We start from the raw sequence: 14,445 nt of genomic DNA on the forward strand, positions 1-14,445 counted from the left end.
TAGTGGACTGTGGTACTATAGTGATGTCCCTAGGGAGATCCTACCATAAGGATACTTGATAGTGGACTGTGGTACTATAGTGATGTCCCTAGGGAGATCCTACCACCATAAGGATACTTGGTAGTGGACTGTGGTACTATAGTGATGTCCCTAGGTAGATCCACCATAAGGATACTTGGTAGTGGACTGTGGTACTATAGTGATGTCCCTAGGAAGAACCTACCATAAGGATACTTGGTAGTGGACTGTGGTACTATAGGGATGTTGCTAGGGAGATCCTACCATAAGGATACTTGGTAGTGGACTGTGGTACTATAGCAATGTTGCTAGGGAGATCCTACCATAAGGGTACTTGGTAGTGGACTGTGGTACTATAGGGATGTTGCTAGGGAGATCCTACCATAAGGGTACTTGGTAGTGGACTGTGGTACTATAGCGATGTTGCTAGGGAGATCCTACCATAAGGATACTTGGTAGTGGACTGTGGTACTATAGCGATGTTGCTAGGGAGATCCTACCATAAGGATACTTGGTAGTGGACTGTGGTACTATAGTGATGTCCCTAGGTAGATCCACCATAAGGATACTTGGTAGTGGACTGTGGTACTATAGTGATGTCCCTAGGGAGATCCTTCCACCATTAGGATACTTGGTAGTGGACTGTGGTACTATAGTGATGTCCCTAGGGAGATCCTACCACCATAAGGATACTTGGTAGTGGACTGTGGTACTATAGTGATGTCCCTAGGGAGATCCTACCATAAGGATACTTGATAGTGGACTGTGGTACTATAGTGATGTCCCTAGGGAGATCCTACCACCATAAGGATACTTGGTAGTGGACTGTGGTACTATAGCGATGTTGCTAGGGAGATCCTACCATAAGGGTACTTGGTAGTGGACTGTGGTACTATAGCGATGTTGCTAGGGAGATCCTACCATAAGGATACTTGGTAGTGGACTGTGGTACTATAGGGATGTTGCTAGGGAGATCCTACCGTAGGGATATTTGGTATCCAGTCTGTCGTTGGCAGAGCAGGACCAGGGCAGCAGGTCATCATCACAGCCGTTGGGCATGCCGTTGTAGCCGATGCCCACTATCTTATTCTCCCGGTTAACAATACATGCTCCAACCTAGCAGAGACAGAGAGAGAGACAGAGAGAGACACAGAGAGAGAGACACAGAGAGAGAGAGAGACAGAGACAGACAGAGACAGAGACAGAGACAGAGAGAGAGAGAGAGAGAGTTCATTTAACTTTCAGACAGAGTGCACATATTATTTCTCTGTGTGCATCTAGGCTAGAAGATGTGACTGGGAGTACAATTGGTCCCCCTCAAAAACAAACGGCAAAACATGAGGTATTTGGGTGAGAAAATATTTTCCTACCCAATCTAGCCAAGCATGTAGGCCTAAGAGTTTAACATTTATGCAAGTAGAGGCAGAGCAACTTGGAATGAAAAGTGAGGAGGTCAATGTTCAGTGGTTTAGAGAGTTGGGGAAGAGAGGAGAGAAGAGAGGGATGTCCAGCTGAGAGCTAGGCCAATTAGAGACGGAGCGAGCGAGAGATGAGAAAGACATCAACTTTATCAGGAATCGCATGCAAGCACAAAACCTCTAGTCCACCGTAACTAACACAGTGGAACAGGCAATCAGGGGGGATTCTAATCTAACTCACAAAAACATCGAAGTTCTCCAACCACTTCTTCTCTAATAACGATCGGTCATCCAACCAATGAGGGTTGCCCTTCACTGTACTGTTAGTTGGTTTTCTCCAGATGAACTGGCATAGCTCCAACACATCAAACGACCCAGAGAGCCCACCCCCCGCCATGGCTCTCCCCAGGACGCTGTGCTTTGATCAGGGTTAGAAACGCTCCGCCAGGCCCCTTATCACTTTAAAAAGACCCACGCACCACCTTCCTCCGCTCGCCCCCCTCTCCTAGCCTCACCCCATCCATCGATACATCAACCCCCCCCAATACCCTCCAGCCAGCCCCATCACTCATATGTTAGAATGATAGAAGTGTGTCAGAGAAATGTGTGAAAGACAAAGTCAGCCAGAGAGACAGAGAGAGACAAAAAAAGACTAGAGAGCGAGTCAGAGAGAGCGAAATGATTGAGGGTCCTTCTCTGTGTCACAGGACTGACTAAGACAAAGTCAGACGAAGCTCGAAGATGATACGTAGTGTTGCTGTTCAGATCAGAGATCAAATTAAGTTCAGTCTCGACTCGCGTCCCCTTGGCTTTGTGCACACATGCGACTGTCTAGAGAGCATTGCTGAATTAATGTCGGGGGGCTATTTGAAGGGTACATCTGACGAGGGTAGAGACTAGCGAGAGAGCCGCACCTTAAAACAGAGGCTGTAGCGTACACACGACCACATCGACAGAAGGGGAGGGGACTAAGAAAGTGGCTGCGAGAGAGAGAGAGAGAGAGAGAGAGCTCACTGAGGGATAAGCTACCATCCTTTCTTGTGGGTGGACTGCGTCAACTAAGGTGGTCAGATATCAACGGGGGGGGGGGGGGGGGGATTGTGGCAAAAGCGAAAGGCGGAAGCTTCGTCCTTCGGCCCCCCCGTGGCGGTCTGTAAACAGAGGCCTCGCGAGGACCCGTCGCTGAGAGACATGAAACGGAGCCAGATATCCCTTTCTTCCGAGAGGGAAAAAAGAAGAGAAAATAAAGGAAGGATAGACAACTAAAGCTCCAAACCCTCTTGTTTCATCCTCGCACTGTTTTGATCAGGGAAGGCTTGGCTGGCTTAAAAACGTCTCTTTCTGTCGTTCCTCTAATCCCCATCGCCTCCACCTCTCTCTCTCTCTCCTGGAGGTGGAGACAAGACAACATCCTGAACTAGTTTAGAAATGAGAGGTCATTAGAGAAGGCTGGTGGTTGACATTTCCTCCCTTTTCCACATTTAGTTGTGTTACAGGTAGAAAAATTTATTCTCGGTTACTGGCCTACAAACACACACACACAAAATACTCCATAACGTCAACGTAGAATTGTTTTTAGACATGTTTACAAATTAATAAATGAAAAACTGAAATGTCTCGAGTCAATAAGTATTCAACCCCTTTGTTATGGCAAGGCTAAATAAGTTCAGGAGTAAACATTTGCTTAACAAGTCACAATAAGTTGCATGGACTCACTGTGTGCAGTAATAGTGTTTAACGTGATTTTTTTTATGACTACCTCATCTCTGTACCCCACACATACAATTATCTGTATGGTTCCTCAGTCAAATCAGTGAATTTCAAACACAGACTCAACCACAAAGACCAGGGAGGTTTTCTAGACAGTCGCAGACACGCACCTCATGTTCACTCACTCGCGCGCACACACGCACACAACAAAGCCAAGGGGACTTTAAAACAGAGTTTTAATGGCTGTGATCGGAGAAAACTGAAGATGGATCCACAACATTGTGTCAAATAAATATAATTTATGTCCCGAATACAAAGCGTTATGTTTGGGGGAAATTCAATATCTGAGTACCACTTCATATTTTCAAGCATGGTGGTGGCTGCATCATGTTATGGGTATGCTTGTCATCGGCAAGGACTAGGGAGTTTGTGATATAAAGAAATTGAATTTTTCACTTTGTCATTATGGAATAGTGTGTAGATAGGTGAGAGAGAAAAATGAATTAAATCCCGTTTGAATTCACGCTTTAACACAAGAACATGTGGAACAAGTCAAGGGGTGTGAATACTTTCTGAAGGCACTTACTCCCAGCAGCAGGGGTGGAGTCAGTGGGCACCTGGATAGAGAGAGCTGGAGTGAGGATTATTGGATCCATAGACCCCCTGCTGTGCCCCACTGGTCTCTCCCCCCCTCCGTTCCCATTCCTTCCCCTGGGGTTGAGCTTATCACAGAGGAGCAGAGGCAGCATATCATGGTATTTTTCTAATGTTTGACGGTAGTTCATTAGGATACCCATTAGCGGTTGCAAAAGCAGCAGCTACTCTTCCTGGGGTCCACACAGAACATGACACACGACATAACACAGAACATTAATAGACAAGAACAGCTCAAGGACAGACCTACATTTTTTTTTTAAATGTAAAGGCACATGTAGCCTACATATCAATACAGACACAAACTATCTAGGTCAAATATGGGAGAGGTGTTGCTTTATCTGTTTTTGAGTCCAGGTTTGCTCTTAATTTGAGCAATATGAGATGTGGGGGGGTCCATGCAATAATGGCTCTATATAATACTGTAGACTTTCTTGAATTTGTTCTGGATTTGGAGACTGTGAAAAGACCCCTGGTGGCATGTCTGGTGGTGTGTGTGTGTGTGTGTGTGTGTGTGTGTGTGTGTGTGTGTGTGTGTCAGAGATGTGAGTAAGTGGACTATGCAAACAATTTGGGATTTTCAACAATGTTTCATATAAAAAGAAGAAGTGATTCGGTCAGTCTCTCCTCAATTCTTAGCCAAAAAAGACTGGGCAGCATAGTATTTATATCATCCCTCTGATTACAATGAAGAGCAAGGCGTGCCGACCTGTTCTGGGCCAGCTGCAGCTTAACTAGGTCTTTCCTTGCAGCACTCGACCACGTGACTGGACAATAATTAAGATTGCAGGCTCTAGTTTTGTCAGGACTTGCTTTGTGGAGTGTGGTGTCAAAAAAGCAGAGCATCTCTATCGCGGACAAACCTCTCCCCATCTTTACAACCATTGAATCGATATGTTTTGAACATGACAGTTTACAATCTAAGGTAACACCAATGCTGTTAGTTTTAGAGATGTTCAGGACTGGTTTATTACTGGCCACCCATTCCAAAACAGACTGCAACTCTGAGGGTTTTAAGTGACTTCAACTGTGGTTCATATTTTGACGTTATTGGACGGTGTTTTATGTTTTTGAATTATACAAATACAAAATGTGATCTATGAGTAGTGCGTGACCCTAGGATGGCAACACATACATTCTAAGTGATTTCAATGGGTCTCTCTCAACATTCTTATTGTTTTATACTGTTCAATTCAACTTCAACTCAGAAATGTTCAGCATTTTCTGCACTAATTTAAGATCATATCCACACTGCCACATAGGGCTGCACAACATTGACAAATATTTGAAATTGCGATTTTTAACCAAATGTTGCAATTGCTGATCAAAACTCTTGGGTGAACTATTGGAATCATGGAAATATTATTATTACTTTTTAAATTCTAGAGTTAGAATATAATAGTGGGCATACAGTGTTTGACATGACAACAAATGAAAATGCTAGGGAGGAGTTATTGTGACAGGGTAGGAACCAAAGTGTTGGTGAGTGTTCCCTTCGGGACACTAATATCTTTGGCTACATGAAATGTTGTTCTCTTCGCTACTTCATGTAGCTAACATACTCATGCTTTGCCTAATACTCTGGTTTAGAAGCATGTTCCACAAACAACATGCTGATTTAGGCCTAAACCGTCACTGGTATCAGGATGTATAGCTAGCTATGTTTGCACTGACTCAATACATTTATTAGCTAGCTATAACTAGCAATTAGCATTAGATGTTAACACGATTTAATGGCAACTTGCTAAGAAAAGACAGACTAGCTGTTTGCAGATATAAGAATCAAACTAATTGTGTAATCAGAGAATGCTTGTGGATTTATATTACTGAGTGCAAGTGTTTCGTGGTCGAGCAACAAATGCGCTCGAGTGACAGGGGGCGGGGCTAGGGCGAGAGACTTTTGTACTCACACACACACTAACGTGCACAATGCACATACACTTTCATACAGCTGTATCGAATAATTAAATATTCCCTAATAAACCCTGCATAATCCAGATTTCCCACAAGACATCTCTTTTTGACCAAATACTTTAGGAACCATTAAAAAAGTATTGAACATCTCTGCCCTGTAGCCATTTTCCCCCCTCCATTTCTCCAATATCCCTCACTCTCCATCCACTTCTGTGGGTCAGAAATCCATTTCAAAACAAGCTCTAGGTCGATCATCAAACTAGACAGCACAGTGCAGACAGGGGGTATAGGTGTCGAAACAAATCAAAACCGACATCCAACTTGGAGCTAACAGGCCTACACCAGATAACCAATCCCTGACTAAGGCAGACAAGGGCTAAAGCCCCCGACCGCTTGAAATACCCACCACCGCCCAAACCGGGTGCTCGCCCCACAGCCGGGGGAACTCTGGGAACTCAATCAAATACCCACCACCACCCAAACCGGGTGCTCGCCCCACAGCCGGGGGAACTCTGGGAACTCAATCAAACACCCACCACCGCCCAAACCGGGTGCTCGCCCCACAGCCGGGGGAACTCTGGGAACTCAATCAAACACCCGCCGCCGCCCAAACCGGGTGCTCGCCCCACAGCCGGGGGAACTCTGGGAACTCAATCAAATACCCGCCGTCTTGACCGGCAGTGTCAAAGAGTGGCGTCCGTGCCAGGGCCTTATCTGAAAGGCAGGGGGGCTTTATTAAGGGCGAAGGGCCTGGCATCTGGATTCATATTTAATAACAGGCGGGGCTGTGGACACGTTACACAGCCATGGTAGAGGGAGAAAGGGAGAGAAAGCGGGTCAGGATCAATGAAGAGGTGGTGTAGGGGGTGATGATGTTACCTAGGATCTTGAATGCTTCTCTGAGCTGTGTGTGTGAGTTTACCTGTGAGCTGGGATCCTTGCTTCTCTGAGCTGACAGGAAAGCTACAGCCATGAAATATTCAGGCCACTCCAGGTAGTCCTCACGCTTTTTTGTCTGAGCGGAACCAGAGGCCGGGGTCCTAATGGAGGGGAAGAAAGGAGAAAGAGATGGATAGAGAGAAAGGAAGACAACGGAGAAAAGGTCAGAACGGGGAGGGGGAGAAGGGGAGACAAAAACAAGGAGACAAAATAAAATGGAGGTCAGAAAAATGGGCGAAAGAAAGGTGAGGAAGAGAAATAGAGGAGAGAAGGGGAGAAGGAGAAGACAAAAGGAGGGAGGATGAGGGAAGGAGAGCATGTGAGTCTTCGGGATAAAAGACAATAGAAGGAAAGTGACAAGGTAGGGAGGGATGGAGTAAAACAAAAAATTAAATCTTCAAAATGCTTGTTGGTCAAAAAGGAGCAGTCGGGCATCGGTCGTGTGTTTCACTTGAGGGCAGCATGATGTCGTCTCGGTCTCCGTCCTTTACAAAGGAACACGCGTGCTGGCAAACCGCACACAGACAAGTTCAGACCGACACTTCACACGCATCGATTCAAAGGGCTTCAAACCTGGGTCTTAACCCCACGGAGAACAGACGCCCACTCCTTATAATTACAACACCCCTGTCTAGAGCCCTCACTATCCCAGCGTACCTTCTTCGCGTTTTGAAAACCATTATATCCGCTCTTCACTGCTGTGCTCCAGGCCACTCACCCGCCATTACGGATCCAGACACAGGAACCGGGAGCTATTATGGGTACAGTCGCAGAAAGTCCCACTGGGTCAGACTGGAGCACCTTGGAAACTGAAGCAGCAGTACCCAGCAATTAAATACTACCCATCGCCAACCTAGGGCGGATCGTGCCATAGATCTAGGCCTAGATGCCACGTCTGCCGGTCTACAAAGCACTCTCTAAAGTGGATCCAAAGACACAGCAGAAGAGGAAGGGATACTTTGAGCTCCTCCACAGTTTGGGGTGTGATCTCTCGGCCGTGCGTTTCCGACCTGGCAATTAAACCCTACCCACCTCGCTGGCACACGACAAAGAAATGAAAAGAGTGCCGACCTAGGGCAATAGGGCCGATCGAGACCCATTGCTGTCCGGCAACGCACCACATCTGCCTTTCTACAAAGACAAGATCGGTGACGTCTTTCGCCTATCCCCCCCCCCGCGCAGACACGACTGGACTCGAAAGAAATGAAGAAGGGATCAGAGAAAGAGATGGAGGGAGAAAGAGGGATACGTTCGGAGTCTGACACTTTGAACTCCTCCACAGCTCAGACGGAGATCTCGTCCCTACATTTCAAATTGGCTAATGGTTGCCAGCATGCGGAGCAAGACTGTCAAACGGGGGAAACTTTAAAGTGACATTTCCAGTCGTTCGGGCGCATTAAGGGGCCCACATCATAGGGCAGAAGGTCCGTCGTCTCACAAAAGACAAAGGAAACTACTTGTGTGCGCCTTTTCATTGATCAAATGATGTGGCATTTGTATTTAATTAGGCCCGAGAGAATCTCGTTAGAGGCTGCTGTAAAATCATTTATAGTTGATGTAGCGATTTGATTTGTTAAAATGTTTAATAAGCAAGATGAGAGGAATAATACATGAAATGAATCATAAAACATTAGTCAAAACACATTTTCAGTTGAGTCGGCCTCCACCTTCCAATGCAGACTTTCAATCTGGTCCAGCTTTTTAAGGAGAGCATCTGACTCTTCCTTGATACATCTAATTAAGCATTGGACTCCGGGGAAGCTGTGGTAGTGTAAACGTCTTCTGTTGTCAATTTGTGCAGATGGGTCTTCCTTCTCATCGTTCATTAAAGCATCACCGCACCGGCCGAGAACCTTAATAATCCGCCCCACCTCAGACCTGACACCTGGCGGAGTTCACGCGGTCTTTCAGAACCCTGGAATCATCCTGCTGCCATATGTTCAAATGCTGACATAGAATTACAATGACTAGAACAGTCAGACATTCCAGTGCCCAATCCCATGCCGCTCAAGTTCAATTCATTGTAATTCTATGGTTCTCCTATGCTACTCCAATGCCAGCTGTTGCTCTGGTCTCACAGTCCACCCTTCCCTCCAGGACATTAGTCCTTTAAATGAGATGCAGATGAGTGTGTTCGCTCCCCTGGGCTCTACTGGCTTTCCCAGGCACCAGATTGTCATATCAGAGGTCCTCCTCTCTGCAGAATGGTGGCCGGCCTTCCTAAACAGGATTTTCAACCGTACAGCTGCTGGGAGAAAAGATAACATGCCATGGGATAATGCTTCCTGGGTGATCTCCCTTCTGGGATTTATAATTCCCAAAAATGCCCATTCCTTATTGGCTTAATGAGCGGGAGGATTAGGCTATCATCGCGCTTCAAAGCAGCACGTCGAAATAGGACTTTTCCTGGCTATACTCGGGCCTACATCGTAGGCTCTATCTGGGGACAGAGGTTTGAAAATTAAGGCATTAGGCTACCTGGCTTAGTGAAAGTGCAGAAAGCCTCTCCGAAAGGGACGGTCGACATAGTGAGTGGTATTAGGGAAGGCAGGAAGGCACCTCGGAATGCCAAGTTTGCCAACGTGCACGTTGCGTGGGGATGGAAAGGTCAGAGGTACGCGACCAAACTGTCAACTCCATGCATGCACCCTATGGTTGCTACCATAGAATTAGGAATTTAATAGGACATGTATGGTTGCAACCAGTCCAGAGTAGATATGGAATAGGCCCGGCTTATATGCCTAGCCGTCAGCATTCTTCACGGCAATGAGGATGCAAAAGCAGAGGTGGACTGAAGAACATGAGCAAACTGTCAACGCGATGGCAAGCAACAGTTACTCTGAAGGCAGCCTAAAGAGTTCAGGCTGAGGGTTGACATGGAAACGGTATAGGCCTTCAGCCAAAGCATTCTTCACATCAATGAAGGTGATACAAGCGTAAGCAGGGTGGAGAGTTGAAAACATTCGAAGGCTGAACTAGTAAAAATAGACAGAACAGCGGTGTGCCGTACACTGAAAAACATCTGTGATGAAGGATAAACCTGATGCAACCAGTCTCAAAATGCCATCCAGATTTCAAATCAACCACATCCGGAACTCAAGCCTTCATAACAGCGTGAAATCCCGGTGCAAAGAGACTTTTATCGAGCTTGTGGAAAGGCCCTGGGAGGCACCGGCTCATTTTGGGGGATCAAAACAGCCAAAGTGGGCCCTCAGCCAGCTAAGAGGGGTGGTGAAGAGGGCCAGGGGCCACAGGGGTTGGCCCAGGTCCCCTTAACCTTTCTGGGCCCCTGGCACTCTGCTGGGCGACGGGAACCCCTCCAGGTGTGTGCGAGACAGTTGAGGGCATGTTACTGGTTGAGCTAGAGTGCTCCTCGTGTTTGACATTTGACACAGAGTCAGAGTGACAGTGTGGTTGGGACTGGGAGCAGTTTGTGTGGGATGTGTGTGTTTGTCCTCCTGCTCGTTAGCTTATGCCCTGTGCCAACACTGCTGCCATTCCATGGGCACACACTCAAATAAGGATGAAAGGTGGGACACACATCATCCCTTTTTGAGGGCCACGGATTCATATTGTACTATTTTCGGCTGAAGAGAAACTGTGTGTGTGTGTCATGGCTTATGCAGGATCCATAATTCTACATCTTACACATCCCGCCCCCATGTCTTTCACCAAGATGGGATCGGGAACTAAGGAGAATAGGAAAGATATTACCTGATGCTAAATATAAAACTGAGACACAGTGCACGGAAACTAAGTGAAAATCATGTCTGAAGAGGATAGATTATATTTTATCCTGAGAATAAGGACAGCTACAGCGGTTTCTAAGGTGTGAAAATCCTTTTTCTGACTTTGTGTCCACACACACACACACACACACACACACACACACAGTTGAAGCTGCCAACCCTCCCCAGTCTCGCACACACACTTTTCCCTCTTCGTTATTCCCACAACTCTCACTAAATGCCTTGATCCCAATGAAGTTAGCTTTAATGTATACATACCGATAAACTAAGTGCCTAGCTTGTATGTGACCTTATTCCAATATACTGTACTGTAACTTAACTGTATATGCTGCTAACAACAAACACGATCTATGTGTATTTCTTGAAGTTGTGTGTTGCTATCAGAGATCTGAAGGAGCTAGCTAGCTACTACTACTTAGCCTAGCTAGCTGGTACTACTGTAAAACGCATGCGACCAAACTGACAATTCGCTGCGAACTTCAACGTGAACACATAAAAGTTACCCATTCAGTTGGCTTGCCTCGTTCTTCATTTCTTGGCTCATCTTTGCTTCTGTGCTGCCAAGCTGACACTACAGATGAGGCGTAGGGCGCCTTTCTTTTCCCCCCAACATAGTCAAGCCAAAACCACGCCTTGTTATTCCGAGGGGCGTTCCACAAGGCGTTGAGCGCTTTCCAAGTCTGGAAGTCAACATCACCTAGCGCGAAATATCAGCCACTGATTAGTAACATTTCCCCGTGTTTCAAGATTGACAATATAATAACATAATGTCGTGGACCGAGTGAGCCCTTAACGTCCCTTAAACGCTCAAAGACAGATTCAATGGCTGTAGCAGAGTGCATTCAACTGAATGATTAGCTAATAAATATTTGAGAAATTGAGAATAATACGCATATTCTTTTACCTGATAATAGGCTACTACTGATAATATAGCAACTTCAAATACCGAGCTTGTAACGTTAAGTAGCCTAGGTTGGCGGACCTTCAATTGAGAGAGTTTAGCAGAGTTCTCGGAGACATTTTTACAACTCATTGAAACTCTGAAAATAAATACATGGGCAAATGTTACCAAACATGATAACGGTAGGCAGTTTATTGTTAAATGACACTTTCCATCCATACCTTGGAAGGTCACTGTCTCTGCGCCGATCGCCTATGAGTGAGACAACGCCAGCTAGTCAATGGGAGCGTAGTAGAACACCGGGAGCGTTGGTTTTGGCTTAATAACTGCGTTGGGGAAAAGAAAGACGCGGACACAGCACAAGCATGAACATCTCCCAAGCTGGAAATTGTAATGAGGTCCAACCCCCAGCCTATATTAGTGAATGTGTAAGTACACGTGGTTTTCTTGTTGAACAAACATCTGTAGAGCTCACCAAACTACAGATAGTCTTCCAATGTGGACTTCCGTGAACAATATGTATAACCTGCGAAATGTGTGCTCTCTGCTACTGTAAACTGAAGAAATTGCTGCATACGATCAAAAAAACAGTAAAGCGAGGGACATAATATATCCTCCCCGGCCACTACGTGGCAGTCATGTGTCTTATTAAAACCACAGACAAAACAAGGAGTTAGCTGTGTGGCTTTGTGTGTCGTCACAGAGAGTCAGAGGTGTTATTGTAACTGTAATACATTGGGAGGTCTTCAATTTTTACTGAAATGTAATGATATTCCTGAAAGATTACCTGCTAAATTGGCTAGGTTTCACCATCAAGCTTTAATGGCCTGGAAAATATGTTTCCTGCACAATTTTTCCCCACATAAAGCTATTTTGTGGAATAATTCAGACATAACTGTAAGGAATAAGTCATTGTTCTACCCCAGCTGGCATGAGAGGAATATTGACTTTGTTCTTGATATTTTCGACAACAAGGGTAATATTCTCACATATGAACAATTTATAACATTGAAAGTGTTTCCAATAGCATTCAGAGAGTTTATTTCTGTGATTAAAGCCGTACCCAGTGGTCTAACTACACATATGAAAACTCATCTTAATTTTGGGAATGTCACAAAGTGTATCCAGAACTCAGATTGGAAAGCGTGGGCTTACTTGAGAGATCTTGTTGAGATAAATATATAAGACAAATTCTTCATTCACAAAACCAACTTACACAGAGAGGAAAGTTTTTCTGAAAAATGCACGGTTAAGACCTTACAAATACTGTATACCAAACAAAGTTAAGGAAGTGCACTTCAACATTTTGCATAAGATATATCCATGTAATTCTATGATTTCCAAATGTGTGGCTATTGATGATATCTGCGTGTTCTATGAAAAAGAAGGTGAGAATCTGTCTCACTTGTTCTTTGAATAAAAATTTGTGTCAGAATTTTGGGAAAACCTTGCAAAGTACTTATTTACCATTATGAACACTGCCTATATTTTTGGCATATATGTTACTATTGCAATGATAACAAAACCACTGAAATGATTGCTCATTTTTTTATTCTTGTTGCCAAAATACTTTATACACAAACAAAAATTCCTAAATTCTATACCAAAATTACAAATGTTTCTGATTGAATTTAATTATCGTATTAAAACATTAACCCTAGTGAATAACAACAAGAATAACATCTTTATGAATCATTATAATAAGATCTTTTCAGAGTGAATATAATTGCACTTAAATTGTTTATTTGATGTATTATTTCATTGATATTTTTTGTATGTTTGAGCATTGTTAATACCAGTGTTTGGTTTGTTAGACATGTTTGATGTAGCAATGTAAGTAGATTTTTGTATTATGAAAAAATATATATATATTTAAAAACTGTTCTTACCTGATGCAGATGTGTTTGGGAACAGAATTATGGTACAATCTCCCTTCTTTTTTTATGCTGCTAAATTTTCCAAAAACGATGTTAAATATCTGCTCTGAATTAAGATTCAAAGATGTCTGCAGAAAGAATGGGGTGTCAGCTGTGACATGACACCTTGAGTTTGAAAGAATATATTTTGGTTATTGAAGTACAGTAAGTGAAGTGGATTTCCACTGGTAACTGAAATATGGTAACACAATTACATCATGGGTCCCTGATCTGTACTACACAGAAATACATCATTATAGATATGAATGTCATTCTGCATGGGGATGTATCCTGAATAGGTACACGAAGGGAGAAATATACAATATCTTCCTTTGCATATATGACTATTATTCTACAAACGGACTATTATTCTAATGATTTCTGCCCCCAAACAAGACCACATTTCCTTTATTTTCTTTTAATGAACCTTTATTTAACTAGGCAAGTCAGTTAAGAACAAATTCTTATTTACAATGACGGCCTACAGATTTGGTTGGTCCGGACCAGACCAAATCTGAACCAATCATAGACGTCTAATGTTTCACAAGTTTGTACACCAGAGTACAGTATAGTAGAATTCAGTACAGGACAGTAGAGTAGAGCAGTTCTACAAGTCCATGCTAGGTAAAGCTCCGCCTTATCTCAGTTCACTGGTCACGATGGCAACACCCATCCGTAGCACGCGCTCCAGCAGGTGTATCTCACTGATCATCCCTAAAGCCAACACCTCATTTGGCTGCCTTTCGTTCCAGTACTCTGCTGCCTGTGACTGGAACGAACTGCAAAAATCGCTGAAGTTGGAGACTTTTATCTCCCTCACCAACTTCAAACATCAGCTATCCGAGCAGCTAACCGATCGCTGCAGCTGTACATAGTCTATTGGTAAATAGCCCACCCATTTTCACCTACCTCATTCCCATACTGTTTTTATACTGTTTTTTATTTATTTACTTTTCTGCTCTTTTGCACACCAATATCTCTACCTGTACATGACCATCTGATCATTTATCACTCCAGTGTTAATCTGCAAAATTGTATTATACGCCTACCTCCTCATGCCTTTTGCACACATTGTATATAGACTGCCCATTTTTTTCTACTGTGTTATTGACTTGTTAATTGTTTACTCCATGTGTAACTCTGTGTTGTCTGTTCACACTGCTATGCTTTATCTTGGCCAGGTCGCAGTTGCAAATGAGAACTTGTTCTCAACTAGCCTACCTGGT

At 44.2% G+C, this 14,445-nt stretch overlaps 1 protein-coding gene across 4 annotated transcripts in view; it reads right to left on the reverse strand.

Annotated features, from left to right (window-relative positions):
* Nucleotides 1–11,689, reverse strand: part of LOC115145624 (deoxycytidylate deaminase-like) — a 77,050-nt gene extending 65,361 nt beyond the window's left edge. Inside the window, exons 1-4 of one of the 4 annotated variants that reach the window (XM_029687135.2) lie at nucleotides 11,525–11,689; nucleotides 10,906–11,099; nucleotides 6,637–6,754; nucleotides 999–1,134 (exon numbers count right to left, since the gene is read on the reverse strand). In XM_029687135.2, the coding sequence (XP_029542995.1) occupies nucleotides 999–1,134; nucleotides 6,637–6,754; nucleotides 10,906–10,946 (295 nt within the window). In that variant the 5' untranslated portion in view covers nucleotides 10,947–11,099; nucleotides 11,525–11,689. The remainder of the gene's footprint in view (nucleotides 1–998; nucleotides 1,135–6,636; nucleotides 6,755–10,905; nucleotides 11,100–11,524) is intronic. The other 3 variants (XM_029687134.2, XM_029687136.2, XM_029687137.2) reach the window with 3 other exon arrangements.
* Nucleotides 11,690–14,445: the final 2,756 nt, after the last annotated feature.

The sequence above is a fragment of the Oncorhynchus nerka genome, linkage group LG18 (assembly GCF_034236695.1).
Source record: "Oncorhynchus nerka isolate Pitt River linkage group LG18, Oner_Uvic_2.0, whole genome shotgun sequence".
Lineage (NCBI taxonomy): Eukaryota > Metazoa > Chordata > Actinopteri > Salmoniformes > Salmonidae > Oncorhynchus > Oncorhynchus nerka.